At 36.4% G+C, this 26,699-nt stretch overlaps 1 protein-coding gene across 3 annotated transcripts in view; it reads left to right on the forward strand.

Moving 5' to 3' along the window:
- The first annotated feature begins 11,157 nt into the window (after nucleotides 1-11,157).
- The window catches only part of LOC119774126 (deoxynucleoside triphosphate triphosphohydrolase SAMHD1-like), a 63,661-nt gene continuing 48,119 nt past the window's right edge, over nucleotides 11,158-26,699 (forward strand). Inside the window, exons 1-13 of one of the 3 annotated variants that reach the window (XM_038271491.1) lie at nucleotides 11,159-11,317; nucleotides 11,462-11,569; nucleotides 12,072-12,232; nucleotides 12,356-12,471; nucleotides 13,088-13,149; nucleotides 14,468-14,623; nucleotides 16,216-16,392; nucleotides 17,820-18,101; nucleotides 18,414-18,467; nucleotides 22,115-22,215; nucleotides 22,312-22,420; nucleotides 22,511-22,602; nucleotides 22,703-22,788. In XM_038271491.1, coding sequence (XP_038127419.1) covers nucleotides 11,552-11,569; nucleotides 12,072-12,232; nucleotides 12,356-12,471; nucleotides 13,088-13,149; nucleotides 14,468-14,623; nucleotides 16,216-16,392; nucleotides 17,820-18,101; nucleotides 18,414-18,467; nucleotides 22,115-22,215; nucleotides 22,312-22,420; nucleotides 22,511-22,602; nucleotides 22,703-22,788 — 1,414 coding nt within the window. In that variant the 5' untranslated portion in view covers nucleotides 11,159-11,317; nucleotides 11,462-11,551. Of the gene's footprint in view, nucleotides 11,318-11,461; nucleotides 11,570-12,071; nucleotides 12,233-12,355; nucleotides 12,472-13,087; nucleotides 13,150-14,467; nucleotides 14,624-16,215; nucleotides 16,393-17,819; nucleotides 18,102-18,413; nucleotides 18,468-22,114; nucleotides 22,216-22,311; nucleotides 22,421-22,510; nucleotides 22,603-22,702; nucleotides 22,789-26,699 lie in introns of all 3 variants that reach the window. The other 2 variants (XM_038271489.1, XM_038271490.1) reach the window with 2 other exon arrangements.

Here is a 26,699-nt window from a genome sequence, read left to right on the forward strand (position 1 = left end):
ATTGGTGAAAATGGGCTGCTTATTGTAATGTTTTTCAATAGGTTTACAAAAGACAATAACAAAAAACTGTTTTGACAGTAACAAGCTAAGACCTCACTGCTGCAGGATTTATCCAGAACCCACATGGAGAATATCTCCTCTGTTCCTGTGGTGACAATCCAGTAGTCCCCTAATAAGGCTTGGCTGTGTGTTCCTGGTAAGTACTGGCTAAAAGGTTTGGACAGTGTGTTTCCCAGTCAGTACTGGTTAAGTAGCCAAAAGTTCTTGTGCTTTCCACATGGAACTAATCAGTAGTCTCATAGTAAGACTGCCCTACGTGTTTCGCAGTAATCCACGTGCTACAAAATGAGAACAAGTCTTTCTGGATTTAAATGCTTGCAACAATTAAGGGTGTGATCCCATTTTTTTCATGATTGGTATTTTTGTTGGCTTTGTTATGAACCGATACATACCAGCAATGTTTTTCTTTAACAGCAGGTCCAGTGACAAAGTGGTACTGTATACTCAACTCTTTACTTCTTATCATTAATGCTGCTGTTGTTTGTGTGTCTGATCTAAACCAGGTGTTCATCATATGGTTTTTGATAATTTACGTGTTTCTTTATTTAGGAGGGAAGAAGAAAAAGGAATATTCGATAAGAGTTTGAAAAAAAAAAGTTATCTAAATTCTATGGATTCTACTGATGTCCCCACTATTATTGTTTGTAGATGAAATAAAGTCACAGAGACACAAAAAAAATTTTTTTGAGCTCTGAACATTGGATCTGAATAAATTGTTTGTATGAAGGATTTAGAAGAAAACGTTTAATTCACCACTTTTCTCATATTTCTAACCTTCTCTCAGGTAGGAACAAATATGACGAACACTCCAGACTTGTCGTAGGAGTCTTGCACAATCAGTTAGCTGTTATCTAAACCTAGTTTTTCACTAAATTACTACATTGGTTGTTATTTGTAAGCAATTTTCCATTTCATTAGAATACATCTTTATGTATTATGCAACTCTGCAATTATACATTACATTTTTATCCACCGATGACAGAACAATAGGTCACTAAACCTGCAACTGGCATATTAGTATCCAGCGGACACTTGTTTAATCTGTTGTCAGCGAGTCATTGAGATGAAACTAGTTTTAGATAATCTGAACTGTGTGTGATGGTTCATCATCCACTCTGTGGTCATTAACTAATAGAGAAGGTCAGTAAAAATACTAAGATGGGCTGGGGTGCTTTTACATTTTTTTTTTTAAAGGAACAGGGAAAAAGTGGGCCAAGATGATGTCCTACACATGTATTTTACTACTGCCACCAATTTCAAAGAACAAGATATTAAGCTGAACAATAGAAATGCATCTTGAAATGAACTGAACTGAATGCTTTTTGACAATATTCTATTTCACTTTAGGGTGTCTTTTAAGCTGCATGTAAATTGTAATAAAATAATAAAAAGAAAAATATTCTTTGTGTCAAGCGTCTTTACTGCTGGAACTCATTAACCACAAAACGACAACAAGTAGGACTTTATTTAAATGCCTGCAACTGTCAAGGGTGTGATCCCATCTTTTCATACTTGGTATGTGTTTGTTCTTTTGCACATGATCAGGGACAATGCTGCCACTCACCAACATTTTCTGAAAACTGAAAAAAAGTATTTTGTTGTTAAACAAATTAGAAATGAGAACAACAACATACCATAATTAGGTTTTTGTAGATAATTCCAAAAATGTACCTGGGAGGGAATTTTAAGAAGTCACACAGAGACTTAAACACAATAAATCTTCTAAAATGCATTGCGTAGTTGTCAGGTAGTGATAAAATATATTTTTAAGTTTGCTATAAACTCTTGGGTTCCCTCAGAGGGATGATAAAAACAACTCTATGTGCCAAGTTTTATTCAACTTCCAATCCAATATATGTATGAAATATACTTAAAAACAGCAAAAGTTGACCTCAAGTGCTGTGCAATCCAACAATACAGAAAAGAATAGACCAGACATGAAAGGTTATCCAAACCTACTCCTGGTAAAACAACAAACAAATCATGCTGTGTTAAAGACCATGAGACATATAGATGGGTCTTCAAGGAGAATCTAAAAGACATCAGTAAAGGAACCTGCTTAACATGCTAACATAACACATTTCTTAACTTGGGGGCCAAAACTGTGAGAGGCTAACCAATCCAAGGCTTCACTCAACCTTGGAACTCTAAGGAGCAGCTGATCATCTGACCTTACAGCCTGTCTAAGATAGTAAGGGTGAATTAAATCTGTAAGATAAGAAGGAGGAAGACTGTAAGGACATTAAAGACAAATACAAGAATTCAAGCACAAACAGTGTCAATGGAGAGCAGCCAGAAGAGGAGTGATGGGATCTTGCATGTTTGGGTTTGGAGATAGGCGGCTGCATCCAAAGTATTTTACCCATTTAAAATTACATTCTAAATGTGCTAAACTTGTATGCTAAATTAGTGATTGGTGAAAATAGGCTGCTTATTGTAATGTTTTTCAATAGGTTTACAAAAGACAATAACAAAAAACTGTTTTTTGACAGTAACAAGCTAAGACCTCACTGCTGCAGGATTTATCCAGAACCCACATGGAAAATATCTCCTCTGTTCCTGTGGTGTCAATCCAGTAGTCCCCTAATAAGGCTTGGCTGTGTGTTCCTGGTAAGTACTGGCTAAAAGGTTTGGACAGTGTGTTTCCCAGTCAGTACTGGTTAAGTAGCCAAAAGTTCTTGTCCTTTCCACATGGAACTAATCAGTAGTCTCATAGTAAGACTGGCCTACGTGTTTTCCAGTAATCCACGTGCTACAAAATGAGAACAAGTATTTCTGGATTTAAATGCTTGCAACAATTAAGGGTGTGATTCCATTTTTTTTCATGATTGGTATTTTTGTTGGCTTTGTTATGAACCGATACATACCAGCAATGTTTTTCTTTAACAGCAGGTCCAGTGACAAAGTGGTACTGTATACTCAACTCTTTACTTCTTATCATTAATGCTGCTGTTGTTTGTGTGTCTGATCTAAACCAGGTGTTCATCATATGGTTTTTGATGCTTTATGTGTTTCTTTATTTAGGAGGGAAGAAGAAAAAGGAATATTCAATAAGAGTTTGAAAAAAAGGTTATCTAAATTCTATGGATTCTACTGATGTCCCCACTATTATTGTTTGTAGAAGAAATAAAGTCACAGAGACACAAAAAGAAAAAAAAAATCTTGAGATAATCTGAACATTAGATCTGAATAAATTGTTTGTATGAAGGATTTAGAAGAAAACGTTTAATTCATCACTTTTCTCATATTTCTAACCTTCTCTCAGGTAGGAACAAATACAGGTGCTGGTCATAAAATTAGAATATCATGAAAAAGTAGATTGATTTCAGTAATTCCATTTAAAAAGTGAAACTTGTATATTATATTCATACATTACATACAAACTCATATATTTCAGATGTTTATTTTGTTTAATTTTGATGATTACAAACGACAACAAATGAAAATCTCAAATTCATCATATCAGAAAATTAGAATATTACTGAAGACCAATAAAAACAAAGGATTTATAGAAATGTTGGCCAACTGAAAAGTATGAACATGAAAAGTATGAGCATGTACAGCACTCAGTATTTAGTTGGGCCTCCTTTGGCCTGTATTACTGCAGCAATGCGGCGTGGCATGGAGTCGATCAGTCTGTGGCACTGCTCAGGTGTTATGATAGCCCAGGTTGCTCTAATAGTGGCTTTTAGCTCTTCTGAATTGTTGGGTCTGGTGTATTGCATCTTCTTCTTCACAATACCCCATAGATTTTCTATGGGGTTAAGGTCAGGAGAGTTTGCTGGCCAATTAAGAACAGGGATACCATGGTCCTTCAACCAGGTACTGGTAGCTTTGGCACTGTGTGCAGGTGCCAAGTCCTGTTGGAAAATGAAATCTGCATCTCCAAAAAGTTGGTCAGCTGCAGGAAGCATGAAGTGCTCTAAAACTTCCTGGTATGTGGCTGCATTGACCCTGGACCTCAGAAAACACAATGGACCAACACCAGCAGATGACATGGCACCCCAAACCATCACTGACTGTGGAAAATTTACACTGGACTTCAAGCAACGTGGATGAAGTGCCTCTCTTCTTTTCCTCCAGACTCTGGGACCTTGATTTCCAAAGGAAATGCAAAATTTACTTTCATCAGAGAACATGACTTTGGACCACTCACCAGCAGTCCAGTCCTGTTTCTCTTTAGCCCAGGCAAGACGCTTCTGACGCTGTCTGTGGTTCAAGAGTGGCTTGACACAAGGAATGCGACAGCAGAAACCCATGTCTTTCATACGTCTGTGTGTGGTGGTTCTTGAAGCACTCACTCCAGCTGCAGTCCACTCTTTGTGAATCTCCCCCACATTTTTGAATGGGTTTTGTTTCACAATCCTCTCCAGGGTGCGGTTATCTCTCTTGCTTGTACACTTTTTTCGACCACATCTTTTCCTTCCCTTCGCCTCTCTATTAATGTGCTTGGACACTGAGCTCTGTGAACAGCCAGCCTCTTTAGCGATGACCTTTTGTGTCTTGCCCTCCTTGTGCAAGGTGTCGATGGTCGTCTTTTGGACAACTGTCAAGTCAGCAGTCTTCCCCATGATTGTGTAGCCTATAGAACTAGACTGAAAGACCATTTAAAGGCTTTTGCAGGTGGTTTGAGTTAATTAGCTGATTAGAGTATGGCACCAGGGGCCATCGATTTTGAACCTTTTCACAATATTCTAATTTTCTGATATGATGAATTTGAGATTTTCATTTGTTGTCATTTGTAATCATCAAAATTAAACAAAATAAACATCTGAAATATATGAGTTTGTATGTAATGTATGAATATAATATACAAGTTTCACTTTTTAAATGGAATTACTGAAATCAATCTACTTTTTCATGATATTCTAATTTTATGACCAGCACCTGTATGACGAACACTCCAGACTTGGCGTAGGAGTCTTGCACAATCAGTTAGCTGTTATCTAAACCTAGTTTTTCACTAAATTACTACATTGGTTGTTATTTGTAAACAATTTTCCATTTCATTAGAATACATCTTTATGTATTATGCAACTCTGCAATTATACATTACATTTTTATCCACCGATGACAGAACAATAGGTCACTAAACCTGCAACTGGCATATTAGTATCCAGCGGACACTTGTTTAATCTGTTGTCAGCGAGTCATTGAGATGAAACTAGTTTTAGATAATCTGAACTGTGTGTGATGGTTCATCATCCATTATGTGGTCATTAACTAATAGAGAAGGTCAGTAAAAATACTAAGATGGGCTGGGGTGCTTTTACATTTTTTTTTTTTAAAGGAACAGGGAAAAAGTGGGCCAAGATGATGTCCTACACATGTATTTTACTACTGCCACCAATTTCAAAGAACAAGATATTAAGCTGAACAATAGAAATGCATCTTGAAATGAACTGAACTGAATGCTTTTTGACAATATTTTATTTTACTTTAGGGTGTCTTTTAAGCTGCATGTAAATTGTAATAAAAAAAGAAAAAGAAAAATATTCTTTGTGTCAAGCGTCTTTACTGCTGGAACTCATTAACCACAAAACGACAACAAGTAGGACTTTATTTAAATGCCTGCAACTGTCAAGGGTGTGATCCCATCTTTTCATACTTGGTATGTGTTTGTTCTTTTGCACATGATCAGGGACAATGCTGCCACTCACCAACATTTTCTGAAAACTGAAAAAAAGTATTTTGTTGTTAAACAAATTAGAAATGAGAACAACAACATACCATAATTAGGTTTTTGTAGATAATTCCAAAAATGTACCTGGGAGGGAATTTTAAGAAGTCACACAGAGACTTAAACACAATAAATCTTCTAAAATGCATTGCGTAGTTGTCAGGTAGTGATAAAATATATTTTTAAGTTTGCTATAAACTCTTGGGTTCCCTCAGAGGGATGATAAAAACAACTCTATGTGCCAAGTTTTATTCAACTTCCAATCCAATATATGTATGAAATATACTTAAAAACAGCAAAAGTTGACCTCAAGTGCTGTGCAATCCAACAATACAGAAAAGAATAGACCAGACATGAAAGGTTATCCAAACCTACTCCTGGTAAAACAACAAACAAATCATGCTGTGTTAAAGACCATGAGACATATAGATGGGTCTTCAAGGAGAATCTAAAAGACATCAGTAAAGGAACCTGCTTAACATGCTAACATAACACATTTCTTAACTTGGGGGCCAAAACTGTGAGAGGCTAACCATTCCAAGGCTTCACTCAACCTTGGAACTCTAAGGAGCAGCTGATCATCTGACCTTACAGCCTGTCTAAGATAGTAAGGGTGAATTAAATCTGTAAGATAAGAAGGAGGAAGACTGTAAGGACATTAAAGACAAATACAAGAATTCAAGCACAAACAGTGTCAATGGAGAGCAGCCAGAGGAGGAGTGATGGGATCTTGCATGTTTGGGTTTGGAGATAGGCGGCTGCATCCAAAGTATTTTACCCATTTAAAATTACATTCTAAATGTGCTAAACTTGTATGCTAAATTAGTGATTGGTGAAAATGGGCTGCTTATTGTAATGTTTTTCAATAGGTTTACAAAAGACAATAACAAAAAACTGTTTTTTGACAGTAACAAGCTAAGACCTCACTGCTGCAGGATTTATCCAGAACCCACATGGAAAATATCTCCTCTGTTCCTGTGGTGTCAATCCAGTAGTCCCCTAATAAGGCTTGGCTGTGTGTTCCTGGTAAGTACTGGCTAAAAGGTTTGGACTGTGTTTCCCAGTCAGTACTGGTTAAGTAGCCAAAAGTTCTTGTCCTTTCCACATGGAACTAATCAGTAGTCTCATAGTAAGACTGGCCTACGTGTTTTCCAGTAATCCACGTGCTACAAAATGAGAACAAGTATTTCTGGATTTAAATGCTTGCAACAATTAAGGGTGTGATTCCATTTTTTTTCATGATTGGTATTTTTGTTGGCTTTGTTATGAACCGATACATACCAGCAATGTTTTTCTTTAACAGCAGGTCCAGTGACAAAGTGGTACTGTATACTCAACTCTTTACTTCTTATCATTAATGCTGCTGTTGTTTGTGTGTCTGATCTAAACCAGGTGTTCATCATATGGTTTTTGATGCTTTATGTGTTTCTTTATTTAGGAGGGAAGAAGAAAAAGGAATATTCAATAAGAGTTTGAAAAAAAGGTTATCTAAATTCTATGGATTCTACTGATGTCCCCACTATTATTGTTTGTAGAAGAAATAAAGTCACAGAGACACAAAAAGAAAAAAAAAATCTTGAGATAATCTGAACATTAGATCTGAATAAATTGTTTGTATGAAGGATTTAGAAGAAAACGTTTAATTCATCACTTTTCTCATATTTCTAACCTTCTCTCAGGTAGGAACAAATATGACGAACACTCCAGACTTGGCGTAGGAGTCTTGCACAATCAGTTAGCTGTTATCTAAACCTAGTTTTTCACTAAATTACTACATTGGTTGTTATTTGTAAACAATTTTCCATTTCATTAGAATACATCTTTATGTATTATGCAACTCTGCAATTATACATTACATTTTTATCCACCGATGACAGAACAATAGGTCACTAAACCTGCAACTGGCATATTAGTATCCAGCGGACACTTGTTTAATCTGTTGTCAGCGAGTCATTGAGATGAAACTAGTTTTAGATAATCTGAACTGTGTGTGATGGTTCATCATCCATTATGTGGTCATTAACTAATAGAGAAGGTCAGTAAAAATACTAAGATGGGCTGGGGTGCTTTTACATTTTTTTTTTTTAAAGGAACAGGGAAAAAGTGGGCCAAGATGATGTCCTACACATGTATTTTACTACTGCCACCAATTTCAAAGAACAAGATATTAAGCTGAACAATAGAAATGCATCTTGAAATGAACTGAACTGAATGCTTTTTGACAATATTTTATTTTACTTTAGGGTGTCTTTTAAGCTGCATGTAAATTGTAATAAAAAAAGAAAAAGAAAAATATTCTTTGTGTCAAGCGTCTTTACTGCTGGAACTCATTAACCACAAAACGACAACAAGTAGGACTTTATTTAAATGCCTGCAACTGTCAAGGGTGTGATCCCATCTTTTCATACTTGGTATGTGTTTGTTCTTTTGCACATGATCAGGGACAATGCTGCCACTCACCAACATTTTCTGAAAACTGAAAAAAAGTATTTTGTTGTTAAACAAATTAGAAATGAGAACAACAACATACCATAATTAGGTTTTTGTAGATAATTCCAAAAATGTACCTGGGAGGGAATTTTTAAGAAGTCACACAGAGACTTAAACACAATAAATCTTCTAAAATGCACTGCGTAGTTGTCAGGTAGTGATAAAATATATTTTTAAGTTTGCTATAAACTCTTGTGTTCCTGGGAGGGATGATTAAAACAACTCTATGTGTCAAATTTTATTCAAATCTCAATCTTATATATGTATGAAACATACTTAAAAACAGCAAAAATTGACCTCAAGTGCTGTGCAATCCAACAATACAGAAAAGAATAGACCAGACATGAAAGGTTATCCAAACCTACTCCTGGTAAAGCAATAGACAAATCATGCTGTGTTAAATATCATGAGACATATAGATGGGTCTTCAAGGAGAATCTAAAAGACATCAGTAAAGGAACCTGCTTAACATGCTAACATAACACATTTCTTAACTTGGGGGCCAAAACTGTGAGAGGCTAACCACTCCAAGGCTTCACTTAACCTTGTAACTCTAAGGAGCAGCTGATCATCTGACCTTACAGCCTGTCTAAGATAGTAAGGGTAAATTAAATCTGTAAGATAAGAAGGAGGAAGACTGTAAGGACATTAAAGACAAATACAAGAATTCAAGCACAAACAGTGTCAATGGAGAGCAGCCAGAAGAGGAGAGATGGGATCTTGCATGTGTGGGTTTGGAGATAGGCGGCTGCATCCAAAGTATTTTACCAATTTAAAATTACATTCTAAATGTGCTAAACTTGTATGCTAAATTAGTGATTGGTGAAAATGGGCTGCTTATTGTAATGTTTTTCAATAGGTTTTCAAAAGGCAATAACAAAAAACTGTTTTGACAGTAACAAGCTAAGACCTCACTGCTGCAGGATTTATCCAGAACCCACATGGAGAATATCTCCTCTGTTCCTGTGGTGACAACCCAGTAGTCCCCTAATAAGGCTTGGCTGTGTGTTCCTGGTAAGTACTGGCTAAAACGTTTGGACAGCGTGTTTCCCAGTCAGTACTGGTTAAGTAGCCAAAAGTTCTTGTCCTTTCCACATGGAACTAATCAGTAGTCTCATAGTAAGACTGCCCTACGTGTTTCGCAGTAATCCACGTGCTACAAAATGAGAACAAGTCTTTCTGGATTTAAATGCTTGCAACAATTAAGGGTGTGATCCCATTTTTTTCATGATTGGTATTTTTGTTGGCTTTGTTATGAACTGATACAAACCAGCAATGTTTTTCTTTAACAGCAGGTCCAGTGACAAAGCGGTATACTCAACTACTTCTTATCATTAATGCTGCTGTTGTTTGTGTGTCTGATCTAAACCAGGTGTTCATCATATGGTTTTTGATAATTTACGTGTTTCTTTATTTAGGAGGGAAGAAGAAAAAGGAATATTCAATAAGAGTTTGAAAAAAAGGTTATCTAAATTCTATGGATTCTACTGATGTCCCCACTATTATTGTTTGTAGATGAAATAAAGTCACAGAGACACAAAAAAAAAATTATTGAGCTAATCTGAACATTGGATCTGAATAAATTGTTTGTATGAAGGATTTAGAAGAAAATGTTTAATTCACCACTTTTGTCATATTTCTAACCTTCTCTCAGGTACGAACAAATATTACGAACACTCCAGACTTGTCGTAGGAGTCTTGCACAATCAGTTAGCTGTTATCTAAACCTAGTTTTTCACTAAATTACTACATTGGTTGTTATTTGTAAGCAATTTTCCATTTCATTAGAATACATCTTTATGTATTATGCAACTCTGCAATTATACATTACATTTTTATCTACCGATGACAGAACGATTGGTCACTAAACCTGCGACTGGCATATAAGTATCCAGCGGACACTTGTTTAATCTGTTGTCAGCGAGTCATTGAGATGAAACTAGTTTTAGATAATCTGAACTGTGTGTGATGGTTCATCATCCACTCTGTGGTCATTAGCTAATGGAGAAGGTCAGTAAAAACACTAAGATGGGCTGGGGTGCTTTTACATTTTTTTTTTTAAAGGAACAGGGAAAAAGTGGGCCAAGATGATGTCCTACACATATATTTCACTACTGCCACCAATTTCAAAGAACAAGATATTAAGCTGAACAGTAGTAAAGCATATTAAAATGAACTGCACTAAATGCTTTTTGACAATATTTTATTTTACTTTAAGGGTGTCTTTTAAGCTGCATGTAAATTGTTAGAAAATAATTCAAAAAATAGTCTTTGTGTCAAGCGTCTTTACTGCTGGAACTCATTAACCACAAAACAACAACAAGTTGGTCTTTATTTAAATGCCTGCAACTGTCAAGGGTGTGATCCCATCTTTTCATACTTGGTATGTGTTTGTTCTGTTGCACATGATCAAGGACAATGCTGCCACTCACCTACATTTTTTGAAACCTGAAATAGGTGTTATGTTGTTAAACAAGTTAGAAATGAGAACAACGAGATACCATAATTAGGTTTTTGTAAATATTTCTAAAAATGTATTTCTATTAATTATATATATATATTTAAAACTAACTAATTCATTCACTTTAAAAACAGCTACCGTTACAATAGTAAAATAATAATTGATAATCGACATTTATTAATCTCACATTGGAGTTATTCACCTCTGCATTTAACCCATCCCCTTGGCGATCAGCGGGCTACCATCGTGGGGCACCCTGGTAGCAGTGTGGGGTTAAGGGACTCAACCCCAGACTGAGACTTCTTGGTCAGAGCCAGAGACAGAGTGGCAGTCTGTAGGATTGGGGCTCGAACGCAGAACCTCAGGAATTCCAAGCTCTATGCCCTAATCACCACTCCCTCTAATGGTTACAGTGAACAAAGGCAATGAGATGGTTATTCATTTTAAACTACAATGAACCTGGAGGAGGTGCATACATGTCGTCCTCTTATACATCATCTTTAATCCGTCCCCTGGAGGTGGTTAGGTTTCCAGTATAAATTACCACACTGATGGAAGCTGGTAATCATCTTCATCTGGAAGATCCAAGCAGATCCTTGAGTTTGCTTTTACGCTGTTACATTAAGGTAGAGAAAAAAAAAGGATCAGCAATTATTGCTATTTTATTCATATATTGTCTTTGGATATTTAAATAACATAAATTGACAAGTGTTTTTCATATCTGTTTCTCACATTAACAATCCTCACTTTTTTATTTCCCTCATTTACAGGATCTTCACATCAGAAATCTGATCCTTCATTTCAAGAATTTTGGTGACCATCTGCAAATCCTGAAAAACCTCTGAAGGCTTTTGGAAACAATGGCAGAGCAAAGGAAGGTAGAGCTGTTCTCACTTTACAGCTATAGAGATAAAAGAAGAGGAGCATTTAGAAACAGAAATGTAACACTCAGTTCCTTAAGACTTCAAAGTGGCAGAAAAAATTTGTTTTAAACACACAGAGACTCAGACAAGGATTAGGTCCACTAGTGAAAGATCACTTTATTTGGGCTTTGTATTCATGGCAAAGGCTGTTTTATTGTTAATTAATGTTCACTTTTCAGATTAAGTCATATTACTTAATACATTTTTTAACTCGTGTTTTCCTTTTTAGTTGTTACTGTAAGTAATTTTATGTGAGCTATCTCTATCCTATTCTGTTTTCTCTGAGGATCATACGTTTTCATTAGAGAACTTAAAACAGATATAAAACAAGATGAGATTTTTTCAATAAAATAAGCATTTGAGTTTCTTTTCTGCTTCCTTTTTATGCAAATATTTATTATTTTCATCCTTTCTGTATGATAATGATGTCAAAGATGTTTCCTTATGTTAATGTCAGATTTTTAAAGATCCGGTCCATGGGACTATAGAGCTGCATCCACTCCTTGTCAAGATCATTGACACGCCTCAGTTTCAACGACTTCGAAACATCAAGCAGCTTGGAGCTGTATCTTATGTTTACCCTGGAGCAACCCACAGCCGCTTCGAACACAGCATTGGGTAAATTAAGTGTATAGTTACTGAGGTTCACGAACAATAGTTCTCTCAAAAAGGCTTATGTCAGTTTCCTTGATTTATCTTGTTAGGGTTAATCTATTTTATTTTATTTTTTTTCTGTTACAGGGTGGCTTACCTGGCTGGAGAAATTCTAAAGTCTATCAAAGAGAAGCAGAAGGAGCTTGGGATTACTGACTGGGACGTCCTTTGTGTGCAATTTGCCGCCCTTTGCCATGACCTTGGTGAGGGACTTCCTGAGTCAGACTCACAGTTAATATTAAAAAAACCAGCAGCAGTTTGAATTTTGAAAAAATAAATATTGTATTTCACTGCCTTAGCTAAGCATTAGTCAATCATCTCAAATAAGTAAATGAAGCATATTTGTTTCCTGAGGAAAACTAATACCCCAGAATGGTAACTGAACAAAGTAATAGTTTAATGTAGAAGGTAGATTTTCTCATTGTGGGAAAATTATAGATTTCATTTATATGTTGTTATTGTAACATTGTAACACAGGATTCGGCAGGTACAGTCTATCACCTGTTCAATTTCTGTTTTAGACCCAACGTCTAATAACATAAAAAGAAAAATAACAACCATAAGTGTTATAAGCTTTAAAACAATATCAATATATATATATTAGCTTCTTTTTTATATATTCGAAATTGTTTCAGTGTCTGTGAAAAGAAATGTTTCAACTTGTTTTTTAGGATTAAAACTGACCTTTAAACCCATTTCTGTTAGGATCAAAAATACATTTAAAATGTTTGTTTTTAAAATGCAGAACTGTTCAAGATATTATATATAGACTTTAAATCATAGCTCAAACCCCTGAACTCTGACTTATTTTCTTTTCAGGACATGGACCGTTTTCCCACATGTTTGATCTAATGTTTTTACCCGAAGCAAGACAATTAAAGTTAAAGAGTATTATATCTTATACTAACCTGCAACGTCACTGCATTTTATCAGACTAATTTAAGCATAGCAAATTAACACATTATTAGGGTGATCTGGTGAGATACCTCACTCATGCTCCAGAGAACTGGGGTAAACTCCTTAACCTAAATTTCTCTTTCAACATTAGTTTTGGTATCTCACTATGCGATATTGCGACTCCTGTATTGACAGATAGGCTTACTCAAGGACCACAATTATAAAGGTGAAGATAGAAAAGCCCTTTATTGTCCCACAATGGAGAATTTGTGGTGTTACAACAACATTACAGCAAAACTTGGTAGCAGAAATATGAACCTTAAAAGTGAATAAAAAAAAATAAAAAATAAGCGGTTAGAGATAAAAAAGGAAACAAAATAAAATGCTGTACTATGCAGTGTTTTCACAAATATACATACTATGCAGTCACCCGAAGAAAAAAAATCAATATACAGCCATGAACATTTTCACAGTAGTAGATCCCTCACCCAGAACTGTGTGGGCCAGTGTAGGCGTGGTAACATCCAACCTGTGACTCCCAGTGAAGGTTGAGGAGTTGCCTAGCTGGCAGCTACACAAATGTCCACCAAAGCTATACCCTGGAACAGGACTGCAGGCCTGCAGTGGGTTAAAGGCTCTATAGCTCGCACTATCCATGTTGTTTAGTGAGTGGTTTTCCTTTATGGGGTTGAGCCCATGATGCAAACAGCTGCTCAGATTTCGGGGAACCAGCTGTTTTCTCCACATACATTCTCGGAGCTCACACTGGGCAGAGAGTGTATAGTCGTTCAGGCTCCTGGGAGGAAAATGGAGGTGGGTAGAAGAAGGCCATTAAGCCAGGGGGATAGTATGACAGAGTGGGGTTAATGACCTTTCGTATGATAGCTGGGTTAGGATTAAGTATCACCTTAAGAGTCCCCATTGGAAAATTACATGGGAGTATTTTGAGCTCAGCCTAATTCATAACATGTGAATATGGCTCACATGTTTAGCAGAAACAAAGCAATCAGCAAATCAGTCCAAAATGGCAGTATTTAAAATATCAATTTCCATCTAAAATAGCTGAATATAATCTTTCAAGTACTAAATGGAAGTACTTTACATAACACAGTTCTTATCTATTGGTAAAAGTTAAGTAAATAATGATCACACCTGATGTCTGCCCACATTTAAAGATAAACTGTGTCCTTTTGTGTCTGATACAAAGTAGGCTATTTCCGCTTTATTCAGATAGATATGTTACTTTTATTTTCAAAATGTGATGGCCTGTTCTCACAATAAATTTCTTTGTGTGTCTTGCAGCGTGATGAACTATCTAAAAAGATTGATGACTTACTAAAACATATGAAGAAAATGACTGGTGAGGATCAAGGAGATTCTGAAGAGATAAAGGAGCTTCAAAAGCTTCAAAAAGAAATTCAGGATTTGATCAAGGATCTCATAGACCCAAAAACAGAGGTACCCATCCTGACAGCTTGTGGAATTTATCATCAAAAGTTAATCTGGTTGCGTGTGCTTTGGTGGCGCAGTGGTTAGCGCACACAACCCATCTATGAAGGCCTTAGTCCTCGATGTGGGTTACCCGGGTTTAATTCCGGCCTGCTTCAAAAGCTGGATTTTTTATGCGTGATAACTTAAGCATTGTGTCAGATAATGATAGAAGTATGTTATATAAGGCACCATCATTATGATAATGTAGGGCATGGGTTTCAATTTTATAAGCTCAAGTAGTTATATTTTTATCACTAATCATTTCAGACCTCCCTCCAACTTCTTCAGTCTTTCCATCTTTAAAATATCTATTTCCATCTAAAATAGCTGAGTTTAGTGTGTAAACGACACAAACACTGACATTACTCTTTTCAAGAAGACAGAGTGCTGTTTTTTTCAAACGTCCCATAGTGGCGGTATTTTGCTAAAAATCAGATGAAAAATATGTATTGGTTGGTTGACATGACTTTAGTGAAATTAGCAGCCTAATAGTAGAAAGGTGTCCATCCCAGGATTAAGATGAGCTTGAATTACATGTTCTAAATTTAAATGTAAACTAACAACAAGGTGTTATAATTAGATGTTTTACCTCATTCGAAGGTCTCTGAACGTAGAATTTAGCTGATAGCGCAGCCTACAGTGTCTGTCCCACTCAAAGCAGGTGAGGAAGGGGGCGGGGCCAGGGACATAGAGTTGCATTGCGCTTTTAGAATAAAAGCATGTCAGGTAGAAATATCAAAATGAAATTTGTTTGTTTTTCCTCTGCTATATTCTTGCTCTTGGGGACAAATGCGCCTGTCTCAGGGAGAAATGCAAAAAAATTGTCAATAAATGTTTGTTTAAATAAACAGGCAGATAGTAAAGTAAAAAAGAGAATGTGTAGGAAAAATAAACACTATTACTTCACAGTTTTAAGCCTAATACAACCTGTTTTTGTTTTTTGTCCTAACATGCCTCTTTTTCTTGTTTGCTTTGATAAACATTTTAGAATGCCTTTGTTATTGTTGTTCTAAAAGCACATATTACACCTATAAGATGACAACACATTCCTATTTCCAAAGTTCAAAAGTTTCTGAGACACAATTTCAAGACATTTTACTGTTGAATTAAGAGTGAGTAACATATGTGGAATTTAGCTTATTTGATTAAATATGATGTAATGTACACATCCTCTCATTACATTAAAAGTGAACTCAGATTTGAGACTCTCTAAAAAGAATCACTGTGAGCAAATTGAAATCAATTTTTATTCTGCTTATAGCTTCATAAATACTAAAAGTTAATTACAAATGTTTTTAAATAAATCTTTCAAGCACTAAGTGGAAGTTCTTTGCATAGCACAGTTCTTATCTATTGGTCAAAGTTAGAATAAAAACTGATCAAAGCTCCCAAGTAAATAATGATCACACCTGATGTCTGCCCACATTTAAAGATAAACAGTGTCCTTCTGTGTCTAATACAAAGTAGGCTATTTCCGCTTTATTCAGATAGATATGTTACTTTCATTTTCAAAATGTGATGGCCTGTTCTCACAATACATTTCTTTGTGTGTCTTGCAGCATGAGGAACTATCTAAAAAGATGATTGACCTGAAGAAGAAAAATGATGACTTACTAAAACATATGAAGAAAATGACTGGTGAGGATCAAGGAGATTCTGAAGAGATAAAGGAGCTTCAAAAGCTTCAAAAAGAAATTCAGGATTTGATCAAGGATCTCATAGACCTAAAAACAGAGGTACCCATCCTGACAGCTTGTGGAATTTATCATCAAAAGTTAATCTGGTTGCGTGTGCTTTGGTGGCGCAGTGGTTAGCGCACACAACCCATCTATGAAGGCCTTAGTCCTCGATGTGGGTTACCCGGGTTTAATTCCGGCCTGCTTCAAGAGCTGGATTTATAATGCGTGATAACTTAAGCATTGCGTAAGATAATGATAGAAGTATGTTATATAAGGCACCATCATTAAGATAATATAGTTTATGGGTTTCAATTTTAAAAGCTCAAGAAGTTATATTTTTATCACTAATAATTTCAGACCTCCCTCCAGCTTCTTCAGTCTTTCCATCTTTAAAATATCTATTTCCATCTAAAATAGCTGAGTTTAGTGTGTAAACGACACAAACACTGACATTGCTCTTTTCAAGAAGACAGAGTGCTGTTTTTTTCAAACGTCCCATAGTGGCGGTATTTTGCTAAAAATCAGATGAAAAATATGTATTGGTTGGTTGACATGACTTTAGTGAAATTAGCAGCCTAATAGTAGAAAGGTGTCCATCCCAGGATTAAGATGAGCTTGAATTATATGTTCTAAATTTAAATGTAAACTAAAAACAAGATATTATAAATAGATGTTTTACCTCATTCGAAGGTCTCTGAATGTAGAATTTAGCTGATAGCGCTTCCTACAGTCTCTGCCCCACTCAAAGCAGGTGAGGAAGGGGGCGGGGCCAGTGACATAGAGCTGCATTGCGCTTTCAGAAATCAAAACATTTTTTTTCTGTACTATATTTTTTGCTCTTAGGACAAAAGCGCCTGTCTCAGGGAGAAATGCAAAAAAAAAAAAATGTCAGTGAATTTTTGTTTAAATAAACAGGCAGATAGTAAAGTGCAAAAAGAGAATGTGTAGGAAAAATAAACACTATTACTTCAAAGTTTTAAGCCTAATACAACCTGTTTTTGATTTTTTGTCCTAACATGCCTCTTTTTCTTGTTTGCTTTGATAAACATTTATGCCTTTGTTATTGTTGAATATGATGTAATGTACACATCCTCTCATTACAATAAAAGCAAACTCAGATTTGAGACTCCCTAAAAAGAATCACTGTGAGCAAATTAAACTAAATTTTTATTCTGCTTATAACTTCACAAGTAATACTAAAACAGTTATTTACAAATGTTTTTAAATAAATCTTTCAAGTACTAAATGGAAGTTCTTGCATAACACAGTTCTTATCTATTGGTCAAAGTTAGAATAAAAGTTGATCACAGCCCCCAAGTAAATAATGATCACACATGATGTCTGCCCACATTTAAAGATAAACGGTGTCCTTTTGTGTCTAATACAAAGTGGACTATTTCCACTTTATTCAGATAGATATGTTACTTTTATTTTCAAAATGTGATGGTCTGTTCTCAAAATAAATAATTTTGTGTGTCTTGCAGCATGAGGAACTATCTAAAAAGATGATTGACCATCTGATGGAAAAGAATGATGACTTGCTAAAACAGATGTATGATGTGCGGAAGAAAATGACTGACGAAGATTCTGAAAAAGTAGATGGCGTACTAACAAAGATGGAGGATGTGCAGAAGATAATGACGGACAAGGATAAAGGACATTCTGGAAAAATAGAAGAGCTTAAAAAGATTCTAAAAAAATATCTAAAAGAATATCTAAAAGAAGATCTGGATTTCATCAAAGATCTCATAGACCCCCCAAAAAAGGTACCCATCCTGATAGCTCCTGGAATCTATCATTAACAGTTCATCTAATTGGGCTTGCTTTGGACGCGCAGTGGTTAGCGCACATGACCCATGTATGAAGGCCTTAGTCCTCGACATGGGTTACCACTAGTGTGATAAAATCCCCCCCCCCAAAAAAGTTCCTCTTGTTCATAACAATAGTGTTTATTCTCACTTTTCCTTGCGCCAATATAAACTACTGTTTTTGCTTATGTTATATTCAACATTGATACAGTTCTAAACATTACCAGAATCCTTGATGTTATTTTGTGTTGATTTTCTTCAATAATGAAGACGATCCCAGCTACTGACCAACCAACAGGAGGATCAGGAGGAGCGAGAAAGCAGGTACTAGAAAATGAAGAACCTATACCTGAACTGTTTCAAAGGTTGGATTTATAATGCATGATAACTGAAGCATTGTGTAAGATAATGATAGAAATATGTTATATAAGGTACCATCATTAAGATAATATAGTGCAACACGGTATGGGTTTCAAATTTAAAAGCTCAAGAAGTTATATTTTTATCACTAATCATTTCAGACCTCCCTCCAGCTTCGTCAGTATTTCCATCTTTAAAATATCCATTTCCATCTAAAATACATGAATATGATGTGTAAGCGATATAAACACTGGCATTGCTCTTTTCAAGAAGACAGAGTGCTGGTTTTGTTTAAAGGTCCCATAGTGGCGGTATTTCGCTAAAAATCAGATGAAAAAAATGTATTGGTTGGTTGACATGACTTTAGTGAAATTAGCAGCTCAATAGTAGAAAGGTGTCCATCCCAGGATTAAGATGAGCTTGTACGGAGCCCCCTAGGGGACATGGGGAATTTTTTTTCTTTTGCGTTACCTCGCAAAACTTTTGCGTTCCCTCGCAATACTTTTGCGTTCCCTCGCAAAACCTTTTGCGTTACCTCGCAATAGGGCTTGGTCGTCGTGACGTCACCACTTTGCGTGGTCGCCCTGTTGACGGCGCACTTTACGGCTTCCGTGCTGGTGTCTCCACTATGGATAAAATAAGGACATCTTTTAGCTAAATGTGCATCATGCAGCTGAAAAAGCCACAAAAGCAACATACGGTGTTGAATCTGCTGGCTCTGTAAGGCTTACCGGGTGGAACAAGGTCATCAATAGCTGTCTCATCCTCGCAGGTTTACTGTCAGTCCTTTGCCGTTTTCTCTTTTCCTGTCTCTCATAGCGTGCAGTCTGTGTGGCCTTTATCTCAGTGTGGCCCAAGTGTAGTGATGGTGCCCAATCCGGATGCGAGGTGTACATTTCATTTGCTGGTTTTCCTGGTGACACAATTTAAAATGATTATCCACAGCAGCAGTGTTGAACACATACAGAACCATAATGTTATCAATGATCCTCAATATACACATTATTATATTGTATTATATGATTACATTACATTACAAGACGGCTGGTAAGCGCTAGGATCAGCAAAATTTATAAGTGGTGCTATGACAGCTGTCAACCTCAGGGTTTTTTTTTGAAAATGGAGAGGGATGTCTAACCTGACAACAGCCAGATGCATGTCTCGCTCCGCCCAGCTCCACTCCACGGAGCGAGACATGCATCTGGCTGTTGTCAGGTTAAGGGATGTCCCTGTCCTTGTAGGAACTGGCAGTGTGTTCTACCAAAGAGGATAAAATGCTATATCAACCAACGAGGATGAAAATGCTATATCAACAGTCTCTGGGCGCGCGTTCATGCATGTATGTGGTGCCACGGATGAAGGAAGGAAACACTGTAGGCTATAAAATAAAACCGTGCATCTTTAACTTACCAGAATGAAAATGCAGGGAACACACTCGCATTGACATCAGGATACTGTGGAAAGTTCTGTTCTGTCGTCTTACAGCCGCGATTCAAGCTAGCCGACGACTTTTTGTTATCTGTGAAACTTGGTCTCCGTGTTTGCGCCTCCAGGCAGGACAGCGGTGGAAAGTTATCCCATTTTGTAGGTTTTTCCCTCGGCGATCATGTGATGCGCTGTTACAGCCCACAATACTGCAACGGTTTACCATGGTTGAAATCAAGTTACGGTGAAATTAAACGAAATAAAACACGGCTGAGAGGGAGTACAGTACGCGTTAGTCACAGGCAATAGTCTAAGGAAGCCGTAAAGTGCGCCGTCAACAGGGCGACCACGCAAAGTGGTGACGTCACGACGACCAAGCCCTATTGCGAGGTAACGCAAAAACTTTTGCGAGGGAACGCAAAAGTTTTTGCGAGGGAACGCAAAAGTATTGCGAGGGAACGCAAAAGTTTTGCGAGGGAACGCAAAAGTATTGCGAGGGAACGCAAAAGAAAAAAAATTCCCCATGTCCCCTAGGGGGCTCCGTAGAGCTTGAACTATATGTTCTAAATTAAAATATAAACTAACATCAAGATGTTATAAATAGATGTTTTACCTCATTCGAAGGTCTCTGAATATAGAATTTAGCTGATAGCGCATCCTACAGTGTCTGCCCCAATCAAAGCAGGTGAGGAAGGGGCGGGGCCAGTGACGTTGAGCTGCATTGCACTTTCAGAATAAAAGCATGTCAGGTAGAAATGTTGAAATCAAATTTGTTTTTTTCCTCACCGCAGTATATTTTTTGCTCTTGGGGACAAATGCGCCTTTCACAAACCCTCTTAGCTACGTCTATACTATTAAAGGGAAAAATGCAAAAATATTGTCAATGAATGTTTGCTTAAATAAACAGGTAGATAATAATGTAAAAAATAGAATATGTAGGAAAAAATAGTTGTTTTCTTTCTTGTTTGCTTTGATAAACATTTTAGAATGACTTTGTTATTGTTGTTCTACAAGCATATATATTCAACATTGATACAGTACTAAACATCACCACAATCCTTGAATGTTATGGAAGCAATGGTAGTAAAATGTATAATCAATATTATAGAAACTTAAGGAAATTTGACAGGGAGTTGGTTTAGAAGTGATGGACTGGTCCATATAAAACCAGTGCAGCATTAGAACCAGGGCCGAAACAATTAATCAGAATCCTCTTTTTGCTCCTAAAGATTCTGAAAATGGTCGTTAGGTTATATCCAAGTAACGTCTTCCTATGGGCAGACGACTTGAAGACGCAAACTAAACTGTTCATAATTTATTCGTTATGGTATGCCAGCATTTATAACATGTAGGTGAATCAGTGTCGTGTGTATGACGTCATCCGCGCACGCTGGCTACCCTTCATTCATCCTGTCCGCTGAACTGCTGATAGTTTTACTCACATGCCTGGAAGATGTCTAGTGCTACTACCACAGATGATCTCGCTCTCAAAATGGTATTGAACGATTCAGATTAGCTCGCCGAATTAATATAAGGGGTAGAGCGTAGCCGTCTGTGGCCCGGGCTGCCTGTCACAACTCCAGTCAGACGTCATACATGCGGCGCTTTGTTTTTAAAAGATATAAATATAAAAAATATAACTGCGGATGTCTGGGTGACAGTGATTCACCTACAAAATATGAATGCTGGCATACCATAATGAATAAATTATGAACAGTTTAGTTTGTGCCTTCAAGTCATTTGCCCATAGGAAGACGTTACTTGGATATAACCTAACAGTTATATCTTCAGAACAGCTCCAAATGACACAAAATTTATATGGGTGAGTAGAACATGATGTAATAATGTAAAATCAGGAGCCCAATGTAAAAAAAAAAAAAAAAATGGAGTTGCCCTTTAAATAATGGAGTTAAAAACATCTCTAGGGAGCACGCTGCCGAACCAACCTAGAAGTTCTGACTCTTCTCGCCTGGTTTAATTCAGAAAAAAATCTTCTAGGGAACCTCTGACTTTATTATATTACTATTTATTAATCTAAAAAATAATCGTCAGATAAATTCATATGTAAAATAATCATTAGTTGCAGCCCTAATCTGAATATATTCATCTTCTTCTGTATATGTCTGTAATTGTGTTTGGCGAAACACCTGGCAATATTTGTTTACAATTCTGTTGTTCTTCTGTAGAGGCCACCCGCAAATCGTTCAGAAAAGCGCTACATCCTCTACGACATTGTATCCAACACGATAAACAAGATTGATGTAGATAAGTGGGATTATTTTGCCAGGTGGGTATTTATTATATGATTCCACACTCTAAATGTGTCTTGTGTTAAATATAAACACATATTTCCAAACATTTGTTTCCTTTTTCCATATGACAGAGACTGTCATTACCTGGGAATGAAGAACAGCTTTGACCATGAGCGTTTGATTAAATCTGCTAGGGCGTGTGAGGTGGATGGAGAGTGGCAGATCTGTTACAGAGACAAGGTGTGATTTAGTTGAGAATTTTTCTTCCTATCAATATTCAAACTCAGATTTACAATACGTGCCACTGAACATTGTGATTATCGTTAACAGGACGTGTTCAATCTGTATGACATGTTCTACACAAGGTTCTCTTTACACAAAAGAGCCTACCAGCACAAAGTGAAAAACAGCATAGAGTGGATGTAAGAAACCCCTGACATTGCTGAAACTCAGTGGCAACTGTGTCTCCTTGTATTTCATGCAATGTTATCATTACCATTACAATTTGCAATGTTCCTTCAGGATCACAGACGCTTTCCTGGAAGCAGATGAGCACCTGTCCCTGTCTAAAGCTATAAATAATATGGAAAAGTACACTCAGCTGACAGGTGAGTCAGCACTTACAACACTGTAATAAAAGTTATATTTATATGTTGGTCTGGCAAAACATGGATTTTTAAAACCAGCTCAAACATTCAATTCAATTCAGTTTATTTATATGCCGCCAATTCCCAACACATGTCATCTCAAGGCAGTTCAGCAGCTCACACAGTCAAATTGACTGCACCACAGAACATCTTTTTCATCTTACCTGGAAAGGGTGTATGCACAGGTGGAGAGAAATCTAAAATCTGCACTGAAAGATTTCAACTTTGTTTCCCCTACTGCTGATATTTGGTCTGCTAAGTGCTAACAACAGAAGCTATATGGGGTAACGGTACACTGGAATAGAAAATCCCCATTGAAGCACAATAAGGCTGTATGTCAGAGAATTTACGGTAGACACACATATGATTTAATCGGTGCAGAAATCCAAGACATTCAATCTCTTATGGATTACTCAAAGTAGTTGCTCAACTAGATCAAAACAGTCCAATCACAGTTCAGGTTCTATAGTTACATTTGATGCTGCCATACTTTTGACATATGAACCACTCTTAATTAGAGGGGTGTCACTAATCTTACTTTCAATAAAATAAATTGTTTTTATAAAGAATACTATAAAATAGTCACTGATAAGAGCTCGGGGAATACATGGTTCTACAGAGGTCTGGCTCTCTGTGAGTTTTGCAACTGTTTTAAAAAGAAATATAGGATTATTCTTATTCTGATCTGTTAATGAACAGTCGTTTTCTAAAGCAGTCAAAATGTTTTCATATTAGGTAGGATTCCTGTACAGATGTAAACATAGTTCCCTAGTATCATATGCTTTAAAGTATCTAGCTCCAAATTAAACCAGAAAGCCAGCTTCCAAATAGTAGTGACTTTTAAAGGGGCTACTGTGTATAGCAGTGCACAGAGAAGTAACCCCCAACATGATCAAATTGTGAAGGGGAATAAATTAAATGGTTGCCCTCTGTAGTGAGGAATATATTTTTTTTTAAACTTCATTATCTGATAATGATCTACTAAAATGGATCATTTGGGAGATAAGAACTTTGTTAAATGGGTGCTAACTGTCAGAAGCAGTTTAGGTTTTCCCCAAAAAGTCTGCCACTTATCAACTTAACTCAACATTGCCTTCAGAAATCTGTTTTACAAAGCCGGTATTCAACTCTGAATTGATCTAGCCTAAAGTTGTAAACTCTGAGTTTTCAGTTTCATAAAAGCTGATGTGGGTTAGTTTAATAAACTATGAATAGGTCCACTCAGAGTTGAACATGTGTGTAACATTTCTGAAAAGCCATTATCAGTAGAGCACCAATTCAACGATTCACCATGACAACATGCAACAGGAAGTGCCTATTTCACACCACTTCAATTACAGATTTTAATACAGAAATGAGGAAAAATGCAGACTTTGTTTAAAAGACAGAGATACAGTGCTACAGTTGCAAAGGAGGGGAAGATAGCAAATGAGAAAAATTGCTGCTAGAGTTGATAGTTAATAAGTTAATATGCAGCCCTCTATGGCAGACCATTTTCACATTTATTAAAAGTGTTCTCCTCTCTGTTCCATTTGTAGATCACTAAAATAAGATTCTTCCTGGTCAAAATCACATTCCTAGTTGAAGCTATAATTGTAGATTTTCTAAATTACATCTTGTCAGCAGAAATTGACACATTTTAAGTAGCCTTTTTGACACCTATCAGCCTGACTGAATATGTATTTATAATATCTGAAATACATTTCTTGATGGTCAAATTAATACAAATGATTACCATTCACAATAGGAATATGGAAATCTGAAATTAATTTCTAGACATCCAGAATGAGGTAAAGAATTAAGTCATTTTGACAAAGACAATTTATTTATGATATCAGAAACACATATTCAGTCAAACCAATCCATATTAAATTGGCCTGTCATAGTCTGTTGTAACCACAATAACATTATGGGGAAAGCTAGTTTATTGTTTGAATGGTATTGGATCAATGTATATATTTAGGTGTAATTACCTGTTAGCAGGAGAAGGTGAAGTGTAAAAATGTTGTTCTAAGAGGTAGGACCTGCGCATCGTCTCATGGGCTTCCTCCTCATTATGATTCTGTGTTCCATCACACAGTAAGTACTAAGTGGCTGTTTACAGTCGCTTCGGATGTTATCATCCAAATAAATGTCTTATCTTATTATTGATTATCAGTCCCATAGAATGTCTTCAGACAATTAATCAGATCAAATAATGTATTTATGTTAATCTGAAATGATTTCAGTAGATCTTCGTGTATTGAAAAAAAAAAAAGATCTGCATAGTGCCTAAAAGGACATTTAACATTTATTTTTGAAACTTAATGTGTCTAATGGACCTTGTGAATGATTTGATATTATTGTATATCCATAACTATGCTACAACTCTCACTAAATCAGGAAATAAAATTACCTGATTGGCTCTAAGGTGGGCGGATATAGAGCTCACTAGGTTTATTAAACAAAACCTGCTCCCGGCCAGGTTATTCTCTGGGGAGAATGTTGCTACGGCAACAGAAACAGGTTAAGTAAACTCTCGTTTTGAAATGGAAAACTTAAGTTCCCTTGATTTCAGGTTTTAAAAAATATATACGTTTTTAGTAAACAAGCTTTGAAACGGACCCCAGGACACCAACCAGACAACCAGTGGTTGAAAGACGACTTGTGGCTAAACATCCATCCATCCATCCATCCATTTTCCAACACGCTTAGTCCCAAGTGGGGTCGCGAGGGGTGCTGGTGCCTATCTCCAACTGTCAATGTGCGAGAGGCAGGGTACACCCTGGACAGGTCGCAGTCCATCGCAGTGTGGCTAAACATGTCTTTTTTTTATTTGAGGGAATACTAGTTCTAGTCTTAAATAAGATTGATACCTACTGACACCCATCTAATTGCTCATTGTTTTGGTTACTTGGCAAGGCAAATCAACTTTTATCCTAGACCAGGGGTCACCAATTGGGTACCCGCGGGTAACAAAGGGCCCTCAAGGACCACATAGAGTCCCCTCAGCAACTTTTGAAAACAGAAAAACTCACCAGTTGGCTTATTTTGAAATTTAATTTAATTTTGTTGCTCTTCTTCTTTTTATTCATTTATATAGTATTTAATCATATTAATCATATAGGCCATGTAAGCATTTATAAAATTTCAAAATGAAAATGTCTAAAAGAAGATAAATTAGAAGAAACAATAAAAATATGTTTATTTTGTATGATGTTTAGGTGAATGCTGACCCCTATCCTAGACTCAGCAATCTCTCATCTTGGTTTATCCTTCATTGTTCTCTCAACCATGTTAGGTTGAATAATTAATCTGTACTTGGTGTGCTTCGATAAAATATAACGGTCTTTATAAAAACCTTTATGGCTACAATAAATAAGAAAGATAATTTATGTAGTGGGCAAACTGTAGAAATTTAATTTATTGTAATATTAAGGTGGGTAGAACCTATGTATAATTAGATATGCATATGTTTTCAAAAAAATAAGGTTAGCTATTTTGATTATTGTCAGTGGTGTCAAAAGTACACACATTTGTTACTTAAGTAGAAGAATAGATACTGCATTTTAAAAACACTCTGGTAAAAGTTGAAGTATCAACTTGACCTCTTTACTCAAGTAAAAATGAAAAAGTATGTGCTGCAAAAACTACTTAAAGTATAAAGTAACCTTTAAAGAAAACAGCCAGATGCCACTGTATGAATTGTAAGCTAAATTTTTGACTATTTTGAAAAATTCTTTGAGATAGAGCCAAGGATGAGGGAGGCCTTGTTGGTCTACGTCTCCATCTTCAGATACGCTCCCGTCTGTGTCCGACCTTTCAAACATTTCAATATCTTTTTCTGAATCAGACATTGTAGCATGGCATAGACAATTCACCTTTACAGTTTA

This window comes from Cyprinodon tularosa, unplaced genomic scaffold, assembly GCF_016077235.1.
Source record: "Cyprinodon tularosa strain WSP-4 unplaced genomic scaffold, ASM1607723v1 ctg8, whole genome shotgun sequence".
NCBI lineage: Eukaryota > Metazoa > Chordata > Actinopteri > Cyprinodontiformes > Cyprinodontidae > Cyprinodon > Cyprinodon tularosa.